The sequence below is a fragment of the Erinaceus europaeus genome, chromosome 2 (genome assembly GCF_950295315.1).
Source record: "Erinaceus europaeus chromosome 2, mEriEur2.1, whole genome shotgun sequence".
NCBI classification, from domain to species: domain Eukaryota; kingdom Metazoa; phylum Chordata; class Mammalia; order Eulipotyphla; family Erinaceidae; genus Erinaceus; species Erinaceus europaeus.
The window spans coordinates 46,086,533-46,112,549 of NC_080163.1; the positions used below are offsets into that span (position 1 = coordinate 46,086,533).

General features: G+C 40.4%; 1 protein-coding gene across 1 annotated transcript; it reads left to right on the top strand.

The window, feature by feature from the left end:
- Positions 1 to 19,704: 19,704 nt before the first annotated feature.
- Positions 19,705 to 22,637, top strand: PCDHB1 (protocadherin beta 1). Its single transcript, XM_007517501.2, has one exon. The coding sequence runs from the start codon at positions 20,145 to 20,147 to the stop codon at positions 22,602 to 22,604; it is 2,460 nt and encodes an 819-aa protein (XP_007517563.1). The 5' UTR covers positions 19,705 to 20,144; the 3' UTR covers positions 22,605 to 22,637.
- Positions 22,638 to 26,017: the final 3,380 nt, after the last annotated feature.

Genomic DNA, 26,017 nt, shown 5'->3' on the forward strand with positions numbered 1-26,017 from the left:
GGAGTGACTGACTGAGGGAAGTGTAATAGGAAGTAGGTGAGGAGACTATCTGGGTCTAAGTAGAAATGATTTCATTAGGTACTTTATGGTGTCTTTTGGGTCTTTCTACTTGCTTGCTGCATATATTGATTGACTCACTGCAGACTATTGTGCACTTTTGCTTTCAAGTATATATTTTGCCCGAATTTATGGATACATGTGTATGTATGCCCTATCTCATGGGACCTGGTCTACATCTAGGTTTTGGAACTTTGTTAGGGAGTGAACCACCCGAAATGGAATTAAGGACTCCTATGAGAAAGGAAAGGTCTTACCCAAGTAATGAGGCTGAAGGGTTGACATTCCATGCCTGACATCTCTGGACGCATTCCAAAGTGAAGCATGCTGAGGTGGCACTCATTGCATTGATTAGGCTGGGACCAGCAGATGCAGTATCTGTTGGTATGAATTGAGAGAAGCACGCAGAAAAGTGAGTCTCACCCTGGAGGGTATATTTATTTCTTCCAGACCCCAGGGAGGGTACTACCAGTTTGATTTAAAAAAAAAAAAAGTTCCAATTCTGCCTTGGTAGGTAATCTAATTCTCCTTTTTTTAATTAAATGTCTATTTCTGGGCTCTTTAAGAGAGCTTATTCTGATAATTAAAACCAAATTAAAATTAAAACCCAGGAGTCGGGGCAGTAGTGCAGAGGATTAAGCGTAGGTGGTGCAAAGCGCAAGGACTGGCATAAAGATCCTGGTTCAAGACCCCGGCTCCCCACCTGCAGGGGAGTCGCTTCACAGGCGATGAAGCAGGTCTGCAGGTGTCTATCTTTCTCTCCTCATCTCTGTCTCCCCCTCCTCTCTCCATTTCTCTCTGTCCTATCCAACAATGATGACATCAACAACAACAATAACAACTACAACAACAACAAAACAAGAGCAACAAAAGGGAAAATAAATAATTTTAAAAAATTAAAACCCGGGGAGTCGGGCTGTAGCTCAGCGGGTTAAGTGCAGGTGGCGCAAAGCACAAGGACCGGCATAAGGATCCCGGTTCGAGCCCCCGGCTCCCCACCTGCAGGGGAGTCACTTCACAGGCAGTGAAGCAGGTCTGCAGGTGTCTGTCTCTCTCTCTCCTCCTCTCTGTCTTCCCCTCCTCTCTCCATTTCTCTCTGTCCTATCCAACAATGACGACGACAACAACAATAATAACTACAACAATAAGACAACAAAGGCAACAAAAGGGAATAAATAAAATAAAATAAAAAATTAAAAAAAAAAATTAAAACCCAGATGGCATGGGCTGACAAGATATCTCACCTGGGAGGGGATCTGCTTTGTCATGACCCAAGATCATGTAAGTTTCTTACTTTCCTTGGAATTCTTTTTTTTTTTTTTTAAAGATTTCATTTATTTATTCATGAGAAAGATAAGAGGAGAGAGAGAAAGAACCAGACATCACTCTGGTACATGTACTGCTGGGGATTGAACTCATGCTTGACAGTCCAATGCTTTATCCACCTCCAAGCCCACTCCTTGGAATTCTTTATTTGAAAATTGATACCTGGGATAAAGGTGGATAATTCTAGAGATATATGCCCCATATGATTCCAATTATACAAGAGCAGACACAGATCAGCAGTTCCCAGGGGCTGCAGGTGAGGTGACAAACATGATAAAACTTCTTGGGGGATTGGAAATATATCACATCTTCATGGTAGGTATATTTGAGCCCACCCCCAGACCTCCAAAATAAAACACATCATCAAAATGTACATCCTAAAAGAATAAATGTTGTGAATAGAAAGTATTTATTAATAAGCTCTACTCTGAATGAAACATGACACAAAAGCACTGTCATGAGGGACAAAGGCCAAAGATAGCGCATCCTAGTGAGAAAAGCAGTAGGCTTGAAGTCAGAATCTGATTTCCAGATTCACTGTACTGCTCACTTGCACTTAAGATATCCCATTTATTTGGACCTTGGTTTACTTATATGTAAAATGAAATCTGTGTAAAGTGTTTTAATTTCTTACAGACAGAAAAAAATCACCATTTTAACATCATCTGTTTTGTTTTCCTTTTCCACACACAGATGTTCAGGGAAGCAAGAGAATGAAACAGCAGTTATGTTATCTTCAGGCTATTATGTTTTAGACATAAACTGCATTTCTTTCAGTGTTATACCTGAACATATCAGAAATGAGGAATTATTTAACAAATACTAATAAATCACTATATCATGACTCTTTTGTAGAAACTGGAAAAGGGAAAATATTTGTACGAAGATTTCCCAGAGCCTCATGAGAGTGAACTGCTGAACAATTGGGTTGGATAGGCAATCTTGGAAGGTTGAGAGGAAAATATTACTTTCTTGAGGTCTCCAGAATTATCTAAAATGAATTTCAATATATTATCATTTATCGCAATAGTTATGTATTACTATGTATATAATGTAACTAATATATACTAGTAACTAAAATTGATTGTCATATAAAAATAAAAACTTTTTAAAGATGAAAATTTTGACACCTATGTATAATAATGCATAGAATAAACAGTTTTTTGGGGTTTTTTTTTTTGCCTCTGGGGTTATCACTGGGGCTCAGTGCCTGCACTACTCCTGGAGGACATCCCCCCCCCACTTTGTTGCCCTTGTTGTTAATCACTGTTGTTGTTATTATTGTTGTTGTTATTGCTGTCATTGTGGTTGGCTAGGACAGAGAGAAATTGAGAGTGGAGGGGAAGACAATGAGGGGGAGAGAAAAACAGACACCTGCAGACCTGCTTCACTACTTGTGAAGTGACCCCCTGCAGGTGGGGAGGCGGGGGCTCAAACCTGGATCCTTACGCTTTGCGCTATATGCACTTAACCCATTTCACTACCACCCGGCCCCCAGAATAAACAGTTTTAAGGAGTTTAAAAGTCATTAGTAATAATTATTATTATATATATTACCAGAGTACTGCTCAGCTCTGGCTTATGGTGATGCGGGAGATTGAACCTGGGACTATGGAGCCTCAGGTATGAGAGTCTGTTGCATAGCCATTATGCTATCTACCCCCACCCAATAAGTTTTTTTTTAATTAGAGACAGAGAGACAGTCTGAATGAACAAGGACTCCTTCAATGTGGGCACAAACCTGGGTTGTGCAGATGCCAAAGCAGTACACTATCCAAGTGAGCTATTTTGCTATCCCTGAAAGTCACTTCTTCTTCTAGCGTTTGCCCTTCTTCCATAGTCAGTCAACAGCGTCAGGTTGAGCCTGATATAAAGTATCGAGACCTCCTTTGAATCTGGAGAGGTGGCAGTCGTTGACTATGAAAGTCACTAATGAGTATTGAATCAGGTCACTCCAAAGGAGAAGGAAAAAACAGATAAATTTTATTCCCCCTCTTACAGTATTCTTCAGATGTACTATCCTTCCATTTTTCTACTGTCACTAAGCCTGCATTCCTGGTTTTCCCTTAACAGCTCTATGGAGCAAATAGTATGTAAGATGTGTGGGCCTGGAGATCGTAACAACTATTGGAAACAGACCTATCAAAGTATAAACACAAGTATACAAACACACTAGTTTGAAAACATTAATGCATATGGAAGCCTTGAAAAATGTTCTGAAAGTCACTGATTTATAGAAAGTTCAACAAGAACTGCCCACAAAGGAAGTTCCTATTTCTATTTCAAATATAATCTTCAAGTTTATATTTCTACATCCTGAAACAGAACAATTATCTGTATTTCAAGATCTGTACTTCAGAAGGGGGGAAATTTTTTTATTATGATTTCCATTATTGTGAATCGTTTGGAAAAGAATAGAGTAGTAACCGTCAAAGCTGTAAACACACTGGCTTGGTATCTCCCCGAGGCAGCCTCCATTTCAGTGAAGTAATGCTTATACTATGATCCAGTATCAAGGAATTGTGAATTTAGACTTTAACTAATTTATGATGTATACAGACCACTAACAACCTTGACAATCGACATGATCTCTCATTTCCAGTAGTAGTATTTAAAAGGAATTCAGGTTAGGGGCCAGTGGTAGCGCAGCAGGTTAAGCGCACATGGTGTAATGACTCTACCCAGATTCTTGTGCAGGTCCTCATGCTTAGCACTATGTGTGTTTAACCAGGTTTTCCACCACTGGGCCCCTTAGGCTTCCATTTTCTAAAACTCTACAGGTTCAAGTGCCTTTTTTAGTGCACTAATTCCTCTGCTTTACAGTTTTCCTAATCTGTACCCTAAAGTTCATATATCTAGATGTGCTGTCTCCTCAGACTCAAATATTTAATTGCCTACTAGATAAAACTTAAGGTTAGGGAGTTGGGCAGTAGCACAACAGGTTAAGCGCAGGTGACACAAAGTGCAACACTGGCTTTAGGATCCCGGTTTGAGCCCCAGCTCCCCACCTGCAGGGGAGTCTCTTCACAAGTGGTGAAGCAGGTCTGCAGGTGTCTATCTTTCTCTCCCCTTCTTTGTCTTCCTCTCCTCTCTTCATTTCTCTCTGTCCTATCCAACAATGACGCCATCAATAACAATAACAATAAAACAAGGACAACAAAAGGGAATAAATATTTTTTAAAAACTTAAGGTTAAACACACATTTCAAATATTAAAAGCCCAAGTTATTTGATTTTCCATTCCAAAACTAACCCTCACTTCCCCCATCTCAGTAAATGACACTACCAATCACCAACACGTAGAAAATAAGCTGAGGGCTATTTAAAAATTAACATTCCACATCAGAGGTAGGCAACAGTGCACCTGATTAGCACACTTTATCATGTGAGCTCTCTCCACCCCCATTCTCACCAACACATGGGAGAACAATGCAAGGGGAGAATTTGTGTTCATCTTTCTTTCTCAGGGAAAAACAACAGACACATAGGCGCAAAGCTCCAGCGAAGGCCTAATTGTAATAACAAAACAAATATAGTCAACAATATTTATATACCTTTCCCATATTTGGGAGCTATTCTCTTCCATGATCCAGCTTTCTGGTCATTTTTCCAGCCATGACATCATCTCCCAAGTCCACCTGCATATCAGATTTCAGACTTGGGAAAAAAAAAACTAGTATAGCCACGGGCCCTTTAGAATATAACTAAAATATGCCTACTAGTTAATCTACAAAACGAAGATACCTTCCCCCACCCCAACTCTTCATCTGCACTTCTCCAGCCTTTAGGTTCATGATTAGTCAACAACTTGTTTGGCTTTATCCGTTAACTCTCTTTTTAGCCACCAGGCTCCAGATGCTAACATGATGCCAACCAGACTTCATGGACAGACAACCCCACCAATGTGTCCTGGAGCTCTGATTCCTCAGAACCCTGTCCCACTAGGGAAAGAGAGAGGCAGGCTGGGAGTATGGCTCGACCTGTCAACGCCCATGTTCAGTGGGGAAGCAATTACAGAAGCCAGACCTTTCACCTTCTGCATCCCACAATTACCTTGGATCCATACTCCCAAAGGGTGAAAAAGGAAAGCTATCAAGGGAGAAAATGGGATACAGAGTTCTGATGGTGGGATTTGTGTGGAGTTGTACCCCTCTTATCCTATGGTTTTTGTCAGTGTTTCCTTTTTATAAATAAAATAAAATAAAAACCAAAAAACATTGAGTAAAAAATAAATAAATAAATAACCCACAGCTAAATCCAACACCCATTAATGCTCAAAACACTACAAAAAATGGGAATAGATAGAAAATTCCTCAAGATAGTGGAGTCCATATACAACAAACCTACAGTCAATCACACTTAATGGACAAAAGTTGAAAGCATCCCCCTCAGATCAGGGACTAGACACGGCTGTCCATTCTCACCTTTACTTTTCAACATAGTATTGGAAGTTCTTGCCATAGCAGTCAGGAAAGAGAAAGAAATAAAAGGAATACAGATTGGAAGGGAAAAAGTCAAAACTCACTATTTGCAGATGATATGCTAGTATACATAGAAAAACCTAAAGAATCCAGCAGAAAGCTACTGGAAACCATTAGGCAATATAGCAAGGTGTCAGGCTACATAAATCAGTGGCATTTCTTTATGCAAACACTAATCTGAAGAAGAGGATATCCAGATTTCACTCCCATTCACTGTTGCAGCAAAATCAATAAAATACCTAGGAATAAACCTGACCAAAGAAGTGAAAGACTTGTATACTGAAAACTATGAGTTGCTATTGAAAGAAATAGAAACTAATACCAAGAAATGGAAAGACATCCCACGATCATGGATTGGAAGACTTAATATCATCAAAATGAATATTCTTCCCAGAGCCATATATAAAGTCAATGGAATACCCATCAAAGTTCCACCAAGCTTCTTTAAGGGAACAGAACAAAAATTACAGTCATTTATCTGGAACCAAAAAAAAAAAAAAAAAAAAACCGAGAATCACCAAAACAATCTTGAGGAAAAGAAACAGAAATGGAGGAATCAAACTCCCAGATCTCAAACTATATTATAAGGCCATCATAGTCAAAACAGCCTAGTACTGGAACAAAAATAGGCACACAGACCAGTGGAACAGAATTGAAAACCCAGAACTAAACCCCTATCCCTACGGACATCTGATTTTGATAAGGGGGCCCAAAATATTAAATGGAGGATAGAGGCTCTCTTCAATAAATGGTGCTGGGAAAACTGGGTTGAAACATGCAGAATGAAACTGAACCACTTTATTTCACCAAAAACAAAAGTCAACTCCAAATGGGTCAAGGACCTGGATGTTAGACCAGAAACTATCAAATACTTAGAGGAAAACATGGGTGGAACACTTTTCCACCTAAACCTCAAGGACATCTTTGATGATACAAACCTAATTGCAATGAAGACTAAAACAAAAACAAATCAATGGGACTACATCAAATTGAAAAGCCTCTGTACAGAAAAGAAAGAAAAGAAAACATCACCCAAACAAAGAGACCCCTCACGGAATGGGAGATTTTCACATGCCACACATCAGACACTCTTGTGTCGTCTTGTGTGTCTAATAACCAAAATATAAAAAGAGCTCACCAAACTTAGCAACAACAACAACAACAAATGACCCCATCCAAAAATGAGCAGAGGATATGAACAGAATATTCACTATGGAAAATATCCAAAAGGCTAACAAACATATGAAAAATTGCTCCATGTCACTGATCATCAGAGAAATGCAAATAAAGACAACATTGAGATAAATCACTATTTAACTAATATGAGAGGGGAAAAATGATTGAATGTCTCAAATTTTTAATGCACAAACCATAGGCTGAGTATATGTTCCTTCAATCTAAGCACTTAAGAACTCAAATTGATTTATTAAAAAAAAAAATTCAAATTGACATCAGACTGAGTTTTAACAGTGATCTCAAACTGTTGATACATTTCTAGAGAGTCAGGCGGTATCCCAGAGGGTTAAGCACACGTAGCACAAAGCGCAAGGACCGGAATAAGGATCCCGGTTAGAGCCCCCAGCTCCCCACCTACAAGGGAGTCGCTTCACAAGCAGTGAAGCAGGTCTGCAGGTGTCTATCTTTCTCTCCCCCTCTCTGTCTTCCCCTCCTCTCTCCATTTCTCTCTGTCCTATCCAACAACAACGACATCAATAACTACAACAATACAATAATAAGGGCAACAAAAGGGAATAAATAAATACAAAAAAAGACCAAAATAACATTTCTAATAATGACTTGTTCTTTGAAATGTTTACTCTCCTTAAAGTTTAGACCAGGGAGAATAGAAGCAACTGGTGGCATTACTTTATAAGATACAGCTATATATAAATAGTGGCAAAGGACATAAATTATAAGGTTGTGTATGATACAGCATATCCTAACAATAGGATTTTCAAAGTTAACCCAATTGCCAAATAATTTGATTATAGCAATAACTATCAATTGCCTTCTTAAACCTTAAGACAGCAGGAACCTCCCACTTCCTCTATAAAGCCCATATTTTCCCCAGTCCTGGAACCTCTAGTTTGGGGATCACTTTCCTGCATGTTCTCTCAATTCATACCAACAGATACTGCATCTGCTGGTCCTAACCTAATCAATGCAATGAGTGCCACCTCAGCATGCTTCACTTTGGAATGTGTCCAGAGATGTCAGGCATGGAATGTCAACCCTTCAGCCTCATTACTTGGGTAAGACCTTTCCTTTCTCATAGGAGTCCTTAATTCCATTTCGGGTGGTTCACTCCCTAACAAAGTTCCAAAACCTAGATGTAGACCAGGTCCCATGAGATAGGGCATACATACACATGTATCCATAAATTCGGGCAAAATATATACTTGAAAGCAAAAGTGCACAATAGTCTGCAGTGAGTCAATCAATATATGCAGCAAGCAAGTAGAAAGACCCAAAAGACACCATAAAGTACCTAATGAAATCATTTCTACTTAGACCCAGATAGTCTCCTCACCTACTTCCTATTACACTTCCCTCAGTCAGTCACTCCAAAGCTAACCATATCAAAGTAAGGACTACAAAAGCTGAATAAGGGCAAAAGACTGGCATACTTTAATGATGACTCTTTAGTCACTATCAGGCCACCCCATCATCTGGGGCCCTAGTCGGGGAGTCCTGGGATTCCCACACAGGCATGATGGGCCTAGACCTCAAAAAGATCCCTCTCTCCATTGTCACTGGTTATCTCCATCAGGAACAACACAATAGACCCCTTTTGGGAGCCCCTGTAGGACCATGCCCTCAATGTGGATCAGAGAACGTTCCATCCTCCAAAGGGAGGCTGGACAACATACTCTATGCTCCACCTGAGGAAGATGGGTCCTGAAATTGGGGCAGCTTGGAATGTTCCTACTCATGACCACAGAATGTGAGCTTAGATCTACAGGGATGCAGAGGTTATCCAACCTTGTGGTAGAAGACATGTAGTATGCATATGCAAAGTTAAGAAGTTGCTTCCCCAGAGCCCTGCCCCACTAGGGAAAAAGAGAGACAGCAGGTCCGGGAGGTGGTGTAATGGATAAGGTGCTGGACTCTCAAGCGTGAGAGATAGGCTGGGAGTATGGATCGACCTGCCAATGCCCATGTGCAGCCGGGAAGCAATTAGAGAAGCTTTCTGCACCCCATATTGATCCTGGGTCCATACTCTCAGAGGGTTAAAGAATAGGAAAGCTATCAAGGAGTGGGATGGGATATGAAGTTCTGCTGGTGGGAATTGTACCCCTCTTACCCTATGGTCTTGTCAGTGTTTCCATTATATACATAAAAATAAAAAATAGCTGAATAATGCTGTCTCTCCTTTTCATTAAAATAAAAAACTAATACATAAGACCTTACTTTTGTGTCCCTCCCCATCTCTTCATTAAAAGTATTCTCTCTCATGAATTGAATGTATTAATGAAATGGTATCCTTTAAACACAGCTTTACAGAATTTAATGACTGAAGGAGAGAAAATGCAAGATCGCATAAAATTTAGTTTAATGGTCTCTGGAAAAAAATTAATTTTACTAGTTTGAAATCAAGTTAGATGAATTCTGAGACATATATATGTGAAGGAGAAAGGGTATGTTCAATTAATGGGATTTCTGGCTGCTTGCCCAAGGAGATTCTGAGAAACCTCACTAGGTAATGCTCCCCGCCCCACCTCTGCCGCCAGCAAGCATGGTACAGCTCTTTTCAACAATAAACTAAATACAGGAGGCTTTATTGCTCTGCTTTGCATTGTATCATTTTTTACTCTCATTGTCTCCCCTTGTGATTGGCTTGCTTTGCTCCTTCTGTTCTAAAAATTACTTAAAATCCCAACTTTTCCTGAACTTCCTTCCCCTTTTCCTGATCTTAACCCTGATTTTTTCATCTCAAGTAGCAAAGCCAGAGAGCAAACCTTTTGTTGTTGTTCTAGCATACTGAGTTATTGGCCATGAGAAGTAAACTGCTGCTTTTCTCTTTTAAATGCTCATACTTTACATATCCTCTGATTAGGTTACCACTGACACTCTCAATTCTCTTAAGCCAGTGACTCCAAATAGCCCCGATTTCTGAGGGGTAAGGCTGCTTGTCATCTCTCCCCCCTCTCCCTCCTTAAACAACCAACGCAATCCTCCCTGCAGCTCCAAGCATGGAGACATGAGCGCAGCCGCATATACCCAAGGCTGACAAGGCGGGCATTCTGCCAAGTTCTGCAGCATTACTCTCCTTTCGCCACACCTTCCTCAGCTGGTGTATATTGGAAGAGCTGGGTAAATTAATTTCCCCCGAGGCACAGAACAGGGTGCGGACTGCGTGGGAGGGAACATTTAAGGGACGGGAAAATGCAGTGTACTCGCCCTCTGCTGGTTTAAGATCTAAACTGTCACTGTCAAAACAAAGTGGGAAAGAAAAGGCAATTAGTTGGTCTGACACGACTAAATTACAACTAAAATTCGATTTAATTTAGCCATCCGAATCTGTCTATCTTAAATAACTACTTGTTCTGTTATTCCAGCTTGCTGCCCCAACGTTGAGATTTGGATTCTCACTCTAAATCCTAGTCTTAGTGTGTTATGCTGTTCTGAGCCTATTTTCATTTGCCCTTGGAGTTTTGCCATTCTAAGGGTAAGAAACAGAACAAAAAAAACAAAACCCACCACCCGTGGGTTAATTTTGGCTAATTTGTTGCTAGGAAACGGAAAATTAACACCTAAACCTTCACTTCTACAGCACACCTGCGCCTCAATAGTCTCTGCCTAAAGTAATTTACTGCGAACAAAGACAGCAGCTGTTTGTGGTTTTGAGACTAATTAATTGGAAACCAATGCCGATAAAAACAGTTCCTATGTCATTTTCTCCGGTAAGCTGAAAGGCTTTGTGCAAAATGAAGCATTAGCTACCATAATTCACACGGACTTATTTGTTCCGCCCTTGCTATTTTACGCATTTTGTCGGAATAAACCAACACACAGAGATTGGGTAATCTTGTTGTTTGACGCACAGTAATACCACAACATTTGCAAAAATGGACTAAATCCTGCAGGTGGGGTGGGGGAATGGAATTTTGCAGTAAGAAATATCATAAAATGTCAACAGATTCTCCTGTCAACCTAAATGTCCCAAATCCAAGAATTCTTACCACCCCCCCTCCATATCCCGCACAGTAAATTAGTCAGTCACACGGCTCTAGATTCAGAAGGGATTGGCCAGCTCCTTTGTCAGGTGAGAATCTCCGCAGCGAATCATGGGACTAAAAGGGGCGGTGGTGTCGCTGTCCGCGCCCGGGGTGCTGAACTATAGGCGTGGCTAGAGAGGGTGCCTTTACATGACAACTTCCGGTAGGGCGGGGTTGGACTCGAGCAACAAAAGTGTGGATCCATCTGCCACCTGGTGGTAGTGGAGGATAGATTTTAATGCTTTTGATAAAAGTTTAAAAAGAACTTTGCATTGAAACCCCAAATTCTAAAACAAATTATTATAAGTCACTACTCAAGGAAATTGAAAAAGACTCAAAGAAGTGGAAAAATATTCCACGTTCATGGGTAGGAAGAATTAACATCATCAAAATGAATATAATACCTAGAACCATATACAAATTTAATGCTATCCCCATCAAGATCCCAAACACATTTTTTAGGAGAATAGAACAAATGCTACAAATGTTTATCTGGAACCAGAAAAGGCCTAGAATTGCCAAAACAATCTTGAGAAGAAAGAACAGAACTGGAAGCATCACACTCCCAGATCTCACATTGTATTATACAGCCATTGTAATCAAAACTGCTTGGTACTGGAACATGAATAGACACATTGACCAGTGGAATAAAATTGAGAGCCCAGAAGTAAGCCCCCACACCTATGGATATCTAATCTTTGACAAAGGGGCCCAGACTATTAAATGGGGAAAGCACAGTCTCTTCAACAAATGGTGTAGAAAAAAATGGGTTGAAACATGCAGAATGAAACTGAACCCACTATATTTCACCAAATACAAAAAAAAAATTCCAAGTGGATCAAGGACTTGGATGTTAGACCAGAAACTATTAGATACTTAGAGGAAAATATTGGCAGAACTCTTTTCCACAGAAATTTTAAAGACATCTTAACAAAACAAATCCAATTACAAAGAAGACTAAGGCAAGTATAAACTTCTGGGACTACATCAAAGTACAAAGCTCTGTAAAGCAAAAGAAACCACTACCCAAACCAAAAGAATGGGAAAATATCTTTATATGGCATACATCAGACAAGAGCCTAATAAACAGAATATATAAAGAGCTTACCAAACTCAACAACAAGAAAACAAATAACCCCATCCAAAAATGGGGAGAGGACATAGACAGAATATTCACCACAGAAGAGATCCAAAAGGCCGAGAAACACATTAAAAAATGCTCCAAGTCTTTGAATGTCAGAGAAATGCAAATAAATACAACGAGATACCACTTCACTCCTGTGAGAATGTCATACATCAGAAAATGCAGCAGCAGCAAATGCTGGAGAGGTTGTGGGGGTCAAAAGAACCCTCATGCACTGCTGGTAGGAATGTCAATTGATCCAACCTCTGTGGAGAACAGTCTGGAGAACTCTCAGAAGGTTCAGCCATAGTTCCATCTGGCTCAGCAGATCTGTAGTACAGAGGAAGCAGGTAATTTCAAGAAATGGACTTACCCTATGATCCTGCAATTCCTCTCCTGGGAATATATCCTAAGGAACCCAACACACCCATCCAAAAAGATCTGTGTACATATGTTCTTAGTAGCACAATTTGTAATAGCCAGAACCTGGAAGCCACCCAGGTGTCCAACAACAGATGAGTGGCTGAGCAAGTTGTAGTATATATACACAATGGAATACTACTCAGCTATAAAAAAAATGGTGACTTCACTGTTTTCAGCTGATCTTGGATGGACCTGGAAAAAATTATGTTAAGTGAAATAAGTCAGAAACAGAACAATGAATATGAGATGATCTTACTCTGACGAAGAAGTTGAAAAACAAGATCAAAAGAGAAAATACAAGCAGAACCTGAACTGGAATTGGCGTATTGCACCAAAGTAAAAGACTCTGGGGTGGGTGGGTGGGGAGAATATAGGTCCAAAAAGGATGACAGAGGACTTAGTGGGGGCTGTATTGTTTTATGGAAAACTGGGAAATGTTATGCATGTATAAACTATTGTATTTACTGTTGAATGTAAAACATTAATTCCCCAATAAAGAAAATTTTTTAAAAATCATGTTAAGTGAAATAAATCAGAAACAGAAGGATGAATATGGGATGATCTTACTCTCAGGCAGAAGTTGAAAAACAAGATCAGAAGAGAAAACACAAGTAGAACCTGAACTGCAATTAGCGTATTGCACCAAAGTAAAAGACTCTGGGGTGGGTGGGGGTTGAGGTGAACACAGATCCAAAAAGAACAACAGAGGACCTAGTGGAGGTTGCACTGTTATATGGAAAATTAGGAAATGTCAAACTACTGTATTTCCTGTCAAATGTAAAACATTAATTCCCCAATAAAGAAATTTTTAAAAATTCTAAAACAAATCGGGGGGAATGGGGGTATTTAGAACCTTTTCCAAAAATATTTGAGCCCAGGACTTCTGGGGCCACAGGTATTAATGTCTGGCGGACTATCACTGCAGCTATCTCCCTAGCAGACATCTACCTAATTACAAAAGTCAAAGAGTGGCATATTGCAACAAAGTAAAAGACTCTGGGGTAGGTGGGAGGTGTTGGGGGGAGAATACAGGACCAAAAAGGATGACAGAGAATCTAGTGGGGGCTATACTGCTATATTAAAAACTGGGAAATGTTATGCATGTACAAACTATTATATTTACTGTCGAATGTAAAACATTAATTCCCCAATAAAGAAATTTTTAAAAAAATCAAAGAGAGGGGGTTGGGCGGTAGCGCAGTGGGTTAAGCGCATGTGGCGCAAAGCGCAGGGACCGGCGTAAGGATCCCGGTTTGAGCCCCCGGCTCCCCACCTGCAGGGGAGTCGCTTCACAAGCGGTGAAGTAGGTCTGCAGGTGTCTATCTTTCTCTCCCCTTCTCTGTCTTCCCCTCCTCTCTCCATTTCTCTCTGTCCTATCCAACAACGAATTGTGTCAACAAGGGCAATAATAATAACCACAACAAAGCTACAACAAGGGCAACAAAAGGGGGGAAAAATGGCCTCCAGGAGCGGTGGATTCATGGTGCAGGCACCGAGCCCAGCAATAACCCTGGAGGAGGAAAAAAAAAAAAATCAAAGAGATATAAGGAATAGAGAATTTCCAGAATATTCTCTCACCCAACAGTTTACAAATAAATTCAAATTTCCCCCGTTTTTATTTCAAAATATCTTGTTATCAGATAAGTACCTGTATGTTTCAATGCTGAGGTTACTAAAATATTTAGAGTATATTTTAAGTCAAATTTAAGCTGATACTACAACTTCACGTTAAGTTTCCAGAAGAAAAATATGTCACTTATGGTAACCTCTATTCCATAAATAGTTCAGCATCACTCTTCCTATCTTTTGAAACAAATGACTACTAGACAGATGAATACAGATATAGTCCACATATAGTACATAGAATATACAGCTGTGTATGTATATTAAGTGACAATTACATAGATGGATGAGTTAAAGTGTAAAACCAATTCTACAATAGTGGGAATAAAATAATGTTCTTTCTCAAATACACAAACTTACCAGTTACAGGGGAGAGAAAAATAATAAACCAGTCTAGATCCAGGAAGTATACTTGGTTTTGCCAGACAACCTAGTTAATCAGTATTCTTATATTTTTTCAACACTTTTCTATCAATCTCAACAAAGAAAACATAGTTGTTATTTCTGCTTTAGAGCAATAAATAATTATTTCAAAATATCAATTCCAGTTAAAATTTAGGTACTGAATTTGGGATTGTTACCTGAACTATCTTCACTTATTAAAAGGAAAAACTGATTAAAATTTAAAAGGTAGAGGAATTATTACTTTAACCTAGATTCCATTCAATTAAATTGGAATGATTACCAAATATTTGTCTGATTTTGTGGAAAGGTACCTGTAGCATTTCCAGATTCCCATGCTAGGTTTCATGAGAAGATATCTACCAGGATCAGCATGGGAAACAAGAAAGTATAAATGAGGGCATGAAAACCATCTGTTTAAAATAGGGTGTAATATAAATCTGGTCTGTAAACAGCACTGGATTGGACTATAGCTTCTCTTATTACTGTGGAAGACAGTAACGTTATACACATACACACATGGTGAACAACACCAGGCCTTGCCATTTAAAGCAACAGATGGTAGATCAAAAGCAGTTGCAGTAAATTTAATGCTATTTATATAAAGTCTAAAATTGCATGTGATCTCAATGTTTTAAAATACACAATGCTTCTCTAAAAATAGGCAGCTTTTCGGATTCAAGGAATACATATGAAGGAGGGAACCCCAGATATTAATGTTATAAATTATTATAACGATAAATGTGGAAAAGCAACAGAAAAAAACAAATGGAGAAACCCAACATTCTTTTTTTAAAGATTTTTTAATTATCTTTATTAGATAGAGATAGCCAGAAATTTAGATGGAAGGGGATGGTAGAGAAGGGAGAGAGATAGAAAGACACCTGCCACAGTGCTTCACCACTTGCAAAGCTTTCCCCTTGCAAGTGGAGGCTGGGTGCTCAGACCTGAGTCCTTGCACACTGAAACATGTGTGCTCAACCAGGAGCACCACCATCCAGCCCTGAAACCCCAATATTCTATTAAGCCCTTTTTCTTAAGAGATGTTGGAAGTAGTGACAAAATTTTCAGCAGAACAATTAGAATAGCTTTTAACCTAGACTAATCTTTTAAATAGAAAATACAGAATCTGGGGTGGGGGGTAGATATAATGATTATGCAAAGAGACTCTCGTGCTTGAGGCTTCAAAGTCCCAGGTTCAACTGCTAGAACCACTATAAGCTAGAGCTGATCAGTGCTGCTTGAAAAAAAAGATACAGAATCTCAGAGGGCAAAACATGGTGTAGTAAGAATTTGCTAACCACTATGATGTTCATTGCATTTATCTGACTTGCCTGAGCAGATTTTCAAACAAAATGTCACTCAAAATGTCATTAATTCCAAAATAAACTTTATTTTAAAATATTTGTTTATCTATGACATAGAGAATGGCAGAAGGAGAAAAGAGAGGACCAAAACACACAGTTCAGTTATGGCATAGGTGTTGCTGAGGATTGAATGATCCTATGGGTTCTGGAACACATTTAAATCCATGCTCATCTAAGTTTTCTCCCTGGGTCTCAGATTTATTTTTAGAGAAGTTTTAGGTTCCTACTGAAACTAACCTGGAAGCACAGAGTCTTCATGTCTTTCCAGATCTACCCTATGCCCAGTCTCATTCACTGGTAATATCCTGCATCAGAGTAGTGCATATAAAAGATGGACCAGGGAGTCGGGCGGTAGCACAGCAGGTTAAGCACACATGGCACAAAGCGCAAGGACCAGGGTAAGGATCCTGGTTCGAGCCCTCGGCTCCCACCCCACCCCCACCCCCGCAGAGGAGTCACTTCACAACCAGTAAAGCAGGTCTGCAGGTATCTATCTTTCTCTCCCCCTCTCTGTCTTCCCCTCCTCTCTTGATTTCTCTCTGTCCTATCCAATAACGAAGACAGACAACAATAATAACCACAACAATAAAACAAGGGCAACAAAAAGGGAATAAATAAATAAATAAATAAATAAAAAAGATGGACCAGCATATTGTTGTCTCTAAAGTCTAGAGCTTACATTAGGTTTCACTCTTGGTATTGTACATTCACTATACAGTATCATACAGAACACTACCCCTAAATCCTCTGGCTTCTTCACTAAAACCAGAAAAATGCAAAGATGCTGCCTCTCTCTGCTGCTTACACCCATCAGAGGCAGGGTCCGATTGTGGCACACCAGGTAGAGAACACACACTACATGCAGAGGACTCAAATTTAAGCTCCCAGTCCCTACTATCTTCTGGACAGAAGCTTCACAAGTAGCAGAGCAGTGCTGCATGTATACCACTCTCTCTACTCCCCCCACCTCCATTTCTTTCTGTATCATAACAAGACAGATGGGTGAGGGCATCATAATAGTGATGCAAAGAGACGCTCATGCCAGAAAGTCCCATGTTCAACCCCCTATACCACCATAAAGCCAGAGCTCTGGAGAAAAAATACACTAATTACACAAAAAGAACAAAAATGAAAGGGAAAAAAAGCCACTGGGGATGGTGACATCAACATGCAAACACAGAACCCAAGAAATAACCCTGGTAGAAAAAAGAAGGGGGGGGGAGGGTAGTAGGGTAAGGGACTACAAGTTCTAGTTACTGCAATCAGACAAGAAAAGGGAATAAAAGATACACCGATCAAAAAAGAAAAATAAAGCTATTTTTATTTGTATATGATCATCTATGTAGGAAATCCAAAAGAACTGACAAAAACTTCTTGTCATTATAGCAAGGATATAGAATACAATATTAAAATATAAGTCATCACTTCCTGTAAGTTAGTGGCACAGGCACTGCCAAATGAGCTGCTTGACACAGTACCAGCTTCGCAGGAAGTTCAGCACAGCTGGACTCTCCAGGCCAAACTGATACCATCTTACCTCCTACCATGTATAGGGCTTGGGATTAAGCTCTGTGTGGTCTTAATAATATTTACCTATGGCCAGGCTCAGAGCCTGACCAAGAACAAAAATAATAACAAGACCTGTACTGCACTCTGTGGTGAATATAGACAGAGAATTTGAGACAGGAGAGTGTGACAGGGAGTGAGAGAGACAGAGAGATACCTGAAGCCATGCTTTACCACCTGTGAAGCTTTCACCCTGTGAAAGGACCAGGGGCTTGAACCTAGATCCTTGTGCACTGTAATGTGTGCAACTTAACCAGGTGCACCACCACCTGTGCCCCCCTCTAGTCCTAATGCTCTCTAGTCCCTCCCCTCTCTCCTTTCCCAAAGTCCTTTGGTTTGGTGCAATACACCACACCCAATCCAAGCTTTATTTAGTGTTTTTCCTTTCTTGTCCTGGTTTCTTAAATTCCACATGTAAGTGAGATCATCCAGTATTTGTCTTTCTCCTGGCTAATCCAACTTAATATGACTCCTTCAAATTCCAACTAAGATGAAGTAAAGGAGATGATTTCATAATTTCAAGCACCTGAATAGTATCATATATATCTACATATATACATATATATATATATATGTATTTTCTCACTTAGAAAGTATGAATTAACAAATGAACATGCCAAAACAATGGTAATCAAACTATTCATTGAATTTTTTGAGAACTATGGTAGTTATCTGGGGGATGGGGGACACAGAATTTTGGAAGAGGGTATGGTTAATATGTGTGCATAAGCAATTATACTCCTGAAATCCTATACTTTTCTTAACCACTACTAAATCACTAATAAAAAGTGAAAAACAAAGAAAGTAAGGTTTAAGCTTTTTTTTTTTTTTTAATTGGCAGTTACTGTTTCTATGGAATCAAGCATATAAAATGCTGGGTGTAAATGGGAAAATCACTTGTTTTGGATCATGAGCATGAATGACACAGTGTCAAAGGCAAGTTCTAGTTCTTATACTGCCGTAGGTGGCAGTGCAAACTGGGAAAGTAATTTCATCACTCAGGCCTTAATTTCTTCATTTGCCAAAAATAAGGGAGGGATGGACCTCATTTCTCAGGTACTCAGAATTCTTTTTTTAAATACTTTTTTAATGAAAGAGGTACAGAGAAAGGGAGGAAGGAAGAGGAAGGAATGAAGAGAAATTGGAGGAACAGAGGGAGGGAAAGAGAAAGAAAGAGACAGACTGAGACAGTGACTAACCAGAGCACTGCTCAGCTCTGGCTTATGGTGGTGCTGGGGATTTATCCTGGGACCTTGGAATGTTAAGTCTCTTGTGTAACCATTATACTATCTTCCCTGCCCATTTCATAATTCTTGAATATTCTATGATCTTCTGATTATACAAGGTTCTTGACAAAAATTCCTCAAGTTTCTACCAGGTCATTTTCCATATATTAATGTAGCCTATCATTCCATTTCCTTTAAAATTTTAAACCAAACATCTTTCTTCATTTCCTTCATTTGGAAGCAGGGTAATATACTGGTTAAAAGCACACACTTCAGAGTCAGGCAAAATGAAATTGGATTCCTGCTCTAATACATATTAGGTGAGGAACTTTGGAGTTACAATGTGCAAGGATCTGAGTTCAAGCCCCAGGTCTCCACCTGCAGGGGAAAAAGTTCCATGAGCAGTGAAGCAGTACTACAGGTGTCTATCTTCCCTTTTAAAAAATTTAAAATGTGTAATAAAAATACTAAAAATGTGTACCATACAGAGTCGGTGCAGAATTAAATTATATAATGCACATAAATAATAAAGTACCAGTATATAGAAATGATACTTAGAAATTTTTATAGTCATATGAGTGATAAATCAGCTGCCTAATAAGTATTTAAGAATTCTGAGGATAAAAAAGGATTTGGGTGAATCAAAACGCTAACTGGTCAGTTCCCCTATCAGTGTATCTAATGGTTTCCAAGTTCCTGAAAGATAATGTCCTTTACTTTTTCTCTTGCCGTTCTGCTTTCCTACAGACTTTTCCCTCCAAGTTCCCACCTCCCCACCCCTTATCCATTTGGTTAAGAATCCAGAAGACAATAAAGGGTTACTTTTATTTTACTTATTTATTTGTATTTTATTAATTTATTTTGAAACTCTCATGGTCTCTGGACAGCTGTGTAGAGAAGCTCACTCCTCTGTTTGTTGGTTGCTGTGGTGGCCCCAGCCTATCTGCAAAGGATGACTTAAGCTTGATGACTTCAGTTTGAATGAGTATTCTCATTGGCTTCTCAATTCCCAGGACGCTTTTTTTCCTGAAAGGAAATTAAAAGACGTGTCTGCCGTTGCTTTAGCAACAAACTTTCAACCTTTACCTAACTCTCCGGAATGAGAACATAGCTATTAATACATTCGAAAGGTTGGGGAGTTGAGTTGCTGAATGCAAATTTTCTTCCGAATGCAAATTTTCTTCCAAGTGTAAAACAGTTTATCAGGCTTGGTCAGCCATTGGCGGCGCTGCAGTTAGAGGTTAGGAGCGAGCAGTGGCTGTGGAACCTGTAGACGGAAAAGTGAAATTCAACAGGTGGCTGCGGCTTCAAAGACAGCGCTTGTGTGGACAGATGGCGTTTGTTCACAGAAAACTCTGGCGAAGCAGGCAAGTGGGATCTCTTCTCGTTTTTCTGTTTGTGTCTGTAGGGGGTGCGGCCACCATTCGCTACTCAGTGGCGGAGGAGATGGAGAGCGGCTCGTTCGTGGCGAATGTGGCCAAGGACCTGGGGCTGGAGGTGGGGAAGCTGGCTGCCCGCGGGGCGCGGCTGGTCTCCGAGGGCAACAGGCTGCATTTCCGGCTGCACCGCAAGACCGGGGACTTGTTTGTAAAGGAGAAACTGGATCGGGAGTCACTTTGTGGCAAAGCGGACCCATGTGTTATGCACTTTGAAATAGTCCTGGTGGACCCCCTGCAGTCCTTCCGAGCTGAAGTCAGGGTATTTGATATCAATGACAATGCCCCGGTATTCCTCAACAAGGAGCCCGTTTTAAAGATTCCTGAGAGCACTCCCCTGGGCTCCCGTTTTCCACTGCAGAGCGCTCAGGATCTGGACGTTGGCCTCAATGGGCTGCAAAACTACACCTTGAGTGCCAACGCCTATTTCCACCTGCACACCCGCTTCCGCAGCCACGGTCCCAAATATGCGGAGCTGGTTCTGGATAAGCCTTTGGATAGGGAGGAGGAGCCAGTAATCAACCTGACAATTACCGCTGTGGATGGCGGGTCCCCGCCCAAGTCTGGCAACGCCCACATCCGCGTGGAGGTCCTGGATGTCAATGACCACGTGCCTCAGTTCTCCCGCCTAGTGTACCGCGTCCAGGTCCCCGAGGACAGCGCCAACAGCTCTCTGGTGGCCACCGTGACAGCCACGGACCAGGACGAGGGCTCCAACAAGGCGATCACATACTCACTGGCACAAAACACTGAAGCAGTTCTCCAGACTTTTCAGATTGACTCGCAAACTGGAGAGGTTCGACTACGAAGACCCCTTGATTTTGAAGCTGTTGAGACCTATGACATTGACATTCAAGCCACGGATGGTGGAGGCCTCTCGGCTCACAGCAAAGTCCTGGTGGAAGTGGTGGACGTGAATGACAATCCTCCTGAAGTGACTGTTTCTTCCGTTTCGAGCCCTCTCCCGGAGGACTCCCCACTGCAGACTGTGGTGGCCCTTTTCACTGTGCGAGACCGAGACACTCGAGTGGGAGGGAAAATCACCTGCTTCCTCAGAGAGGACCTCCCCTTTTCAGTCAAGCCTACACTTCGTAATTCTTACTCTCTGGTCACTGATAGCAGTTTGGATAGGGAGAGGGTTTCAGGCTATAATGTCACCCTTGTTGCCATGGATACAGGACCACCCAGTCTATCCACAGAGACTGTGCTGGAGGTTCTAATAGCTGACATTAATGACAATCCCCCAGAATTTCTGGAGGACTCCTACATCTTGACTGTCCGAGAAAACAACAGCCCTGCTATTTTTATTGGTAAAGTCCATGCTGAGGATCGTGATGTGGGCAAGAATGCCCAAGTAACATACTCTCTGCTGCCTCCAAAGAGTGGAGACCTGTCGGTCTTTGCTTACATTTCCATAAACGCAGACAATGGGAAGCTCTATGCACTAAGAACCATGGATTATGAAGCCATTCAAGATTTTCAGTTTGTGGTAAAAGCAACTGATGGGGGCTTCATGTCACTAAGCAGCCAAGTTACTGTCAGAGTGGTTGTCCTGGATGACAATGACAACCGCCCAATGATTTTGTACCCACTGCAGAATGGCACCTTTCCCTGCAATGACCTGGTGCCCAGGTCTGCAGAGGCAGGGTACCTGGTGACCAAAGTAGTGGCTGTGGATGGTGACTCAGGTCAAAACTCTTGGCTTTCATATCATCTGCTAAAGGCCACTGACCCTGGGTTATTCTCTGTTCAACAGCAAAATGGGGAAATTCGCACATTACGGCAGATATCTGAGAGAGATCCCATGATGCAGAAACTGATCATTCTTGTGCAGGATCATGGTCAACCAGCTCTTTCCACTACTGCCTCACTCAACATTCTGCTGGTAGAAGGCTTTTCTGAGCCCTACCTGCAGTTCAGGGATCCATCCAAGGAGCCCACAAGGGTAAATCCAACCACTAAATATTTAGTTATTTCCCTGGCTGTGCTTTCTTTTCTCTTCCTCCTCTCTGTCACAGTGATCTTTGTCATACACATCTACCATAAGATTACTAAATACAGAGAAAAGTTCACAATCCAAGAGCACTTCTATGATGACTGTAATTTCCCTAACAACCTAGTACAAGGAGGAGCCAATGGATCCTTAACACAGCCTTGTCCCTATGAAATGTGTTCAGCGACAGGCACTAGCAATAGTGAGTTCCGATTTCTTAAGCGCTTTATGCCTAACTTCCCCTTTCCACATGGCACTGGAGAGGTGAAAAGAGAGGCTGGCTCCAGTTTGCCAGCAAATTCTAATAGGAAGAGGTCTCAGGGGTCAGGGGGCCATGCCCAAGGATCTGATGACTATATGTAGCTCATATTCATGCCTCCCCTAGAAGTTCACTAATCTTGGCCCTAGAAATGCTTAGATTCATAAAGGTATCTGTTATTTTGTTCTTAAATTATGAGGGTATAAAGTTATACATGTATAAAGAAGAGAATGAACATCTACTTTTGATATATCTGAAAGTAATTAAGTTTGAGACGTAGCAATAGTTTAATATTATTCAGAAATTTCTAGACCTTTGCCCCTTGAAAGTAAAGATTATCTTTAAATCAACATCTTGCATGCCATTAATCATAAACATGCAAATGCTTGATGACTGGTGGCCTACACAGATAATCAGGTATGGAAAGGTAAAGAAAAAAAATAGATTTGGACTTACTTGCAAATGTGAATATAGGCAAATATAAAGGCTAAAGAGATTCAGTTCAAGAATGTTTCCCAAAATTATGTTAGAGGTAGATTTCTTTTTTTTTAATATTTTATTTATCTATTCCCTTTTGTTGCCCGTGTTGTTTTATTGTAGTAGTTATTATTGTTGTTGTTATTGCTGTTGGATAGGACAGAGAAGTGGAGAGAGGAGGGGAAGACAGAGAGGGGGAGAGAAAGACAGACACCTGTAGACCTGCTTTAACGCCTGTGAAGCGATTCCCCTGCAGGTGGGGAGCCAGGGGCTTAAACCGGGATCCTTACACTGGTCCTTGTGCTTTGCACCACCTGCACTTAACCCACTGAGATTTTATTTATTTATTTACTTATAAAAATGGAAATATTGGCAAGACCAGGATAAGAGGGGTACATTTCCACACAATGCTTACCCCCAGAGCTCCATATCCAACCCCCTCCCTTGATATCTTCCATATTCCTTATCCCTCTGAAAGCATGGACCCAGGATCATTGTGAGGTACAGAAGGTGGAAGGTCTGGCTTCTTTAATTGCTTCTCCAGAGGTAGATTTCTTAATAGTTGTTTTGGGCTAGAGACAAGACTCAGATGTCAATATGCCTATTCCCTTCCTTTTCAAAGAAAAGTTATTTGAATGTAGGGAATGAGAGATGGATGAGGTACTCGCTTGGGCAGCACATATACTAAAATTGGAACAAAAGATGGATGAGGAATAATATGAATTAGAGTTGTAGTTAACAAGTTCTAGTGAACTAGGAATATAGTCCAGTGGTAGAAATCATGCCTCACATGTATGAGACCCTGGGTTTGCTCCCCAAGAGCACAAGAAAAAATGCTTTTATACAACTATAAGAAAACATTAAAGAGAATTCATTATTATTCTAATTAAATAGCCTTAGGAAAATATATATTTTCCAGATAATACTAGACTCGATTGAAAGCCATTGTTTTCCTCAGAGCATCCTGAAATTATGGAAGTAGAGCTATTTTTTAGCAACTCATTGACAAAATGAAATGGAGAAACAAATTAGTCTTCCTTGTGATCATCACTTCAAAAAATTTTTAAATCTTAATATTTACTTAGTTTCACCCTTTGCTTTTTCACCTTCTTCACAGTACTTATGTGACTTTAACATATATATTTTATTAGTGACTTACTTATAGTGGTATAATTCCACACCACTCCCACCACCAAAGCTCTCTGTGCCCCCACCCCAACAGTAACCACTATAGTTCACTCAAGGTCATAGTTAGCAGTTGAATATATATATATATATGTGTGTGTGTGTGTATAATATACACATTATATATGTAATATATATTGTATATATTTTCCCTTTGAAGTTGCATGTGTTTTAATTCTTTATATCCTACTTATGAGTGAAATCATCCCAGTTGTCCTGCTTTTTTCTTCATGATTATTAAAATTATTAAATGTATTTGTGAGAGAGGAGAAGAAGACAGGAGAGAATGAGACCGAACACTGCTCAAGTCTACACAGGGTAGTACTGGGGACTAAACCTGGGGACTCAATCATGCAAGTCCTGTGCAGGAATGCTGAACATTTTCACCTTCATAAGCCAAGTTAGGTTCTCTCATTTGTAAAATTAACCAATGTTGGGCTTTGAACACATTTCAGAAATGTTACCAATACATTAACTAGGCCTTAAATGTTTTAAATATTACTTTAATGAAACTTTCACAAGGGCCTTATTTTATATAAATGTGTGTAAATCCAGATCCATGAGGACATACTGAGCACATGTACACACTTATTTATTTACTTTTGCCATCAGGGGTTTCATCACTCCAAGCAAGCAGACATTTTTATTCACAGAGAAAAAGACAGTGAAGGAAGCACACCAGAGCACCAAAGCTTCCTCCAGTAGTAAGGGCTGAGCTCAAAACTGGGACTCACACATGGCAGAGTGGCACATTATCCAGGTGGACTATTTTGTTGGCCTGAGGGAGTAATATTTATACCTGGAATCCAAAGGGAAAACATTTCTTCAGATTTTTTCTCTTCATAGAGGTTGAGATAGAGAGGAAGAGAAAGAAACAGAGTGAAGAAGAAACACACTTGAAGCATTGCTTCACTACTTGTGAAGCTTTTCCCCAGCAGGTAGGGGCTGGGAGTTTAAACCCAGGTCCTGGGGCCAGGTGATGGTGCACCTGATTGAGCATACATGTTATAAAGCACAAGTACCCAGGTTCGAGCCCCTGGTCTCCACCTGCAAGGGGAAAGCTTCACAAATGGTGAAGCAATGTTTCAGGCGTCTCTCTGATTTTCCCTATCACCCCCTTCCCTCTTGATTTCTGGCTGTCTCTATCCAATAAATAAAGATAATTTAAAAAATAAAATAAGATAAATAATAAACCTAGGTCCTTACACATAGCAAGATGGGTCCACTAACCAGCCCCAGAACATTATTTTAAAAACAGTTTTCAAGGGTCGGGCAGTCGGGTGGTAGCGCAGCGGGTTAAGCACACATGGTGCAAAGCAAAAAGATCGGCATAAGTATCCCGGTTTGAACCCCTGGATCTCCACCTGCAGGGGGCTCACTTCACAAGCGGTAAAGTAGGTCTGCAGGTAGTTTATCTTTCTCTTCCCTCTGTATTTCCCCTCCTCTCTCGGATTTCTCTCTGTGCTATCCAACAACAACATCAATGGCAACAATAACAATAAAGACAACAAGGGCAACAAAATGGGAAAAAACGGCCTCCAGGAGCAGTGGATTCCTAGTGCAGGCACCAAGCCACAATAATAACCCTAGAGGCAAAAAAAAAAAAAAAAAAAAAAACTTTACAAATATGCCCAATCACATGTATTGATGTAAGCTTCATCTTTAGAATTATGACATTCTAATGTCACCTCCTATGTGCATGCCAGAATACAATAAATTTTACTGCTAAGTAAATTTTCAAAATGTTGGACATACATGGAGCTGATTTGGTGTCTTCAATATTTTCCATACCCGTTTCTAACTATTGGGTTGTCAGAAAAGTCATGATGTATTTTTGCATAGAAAATACATCATG

Coding starts and splice junctions, on each gene's coding strand:
- PCDHB1 (XM_007517501.2), top strand. CDS start 20,145: ATGGCGTTTGTTCACAGAAAACTCTGGCGAAGCAGGCAAGTGGGATCT.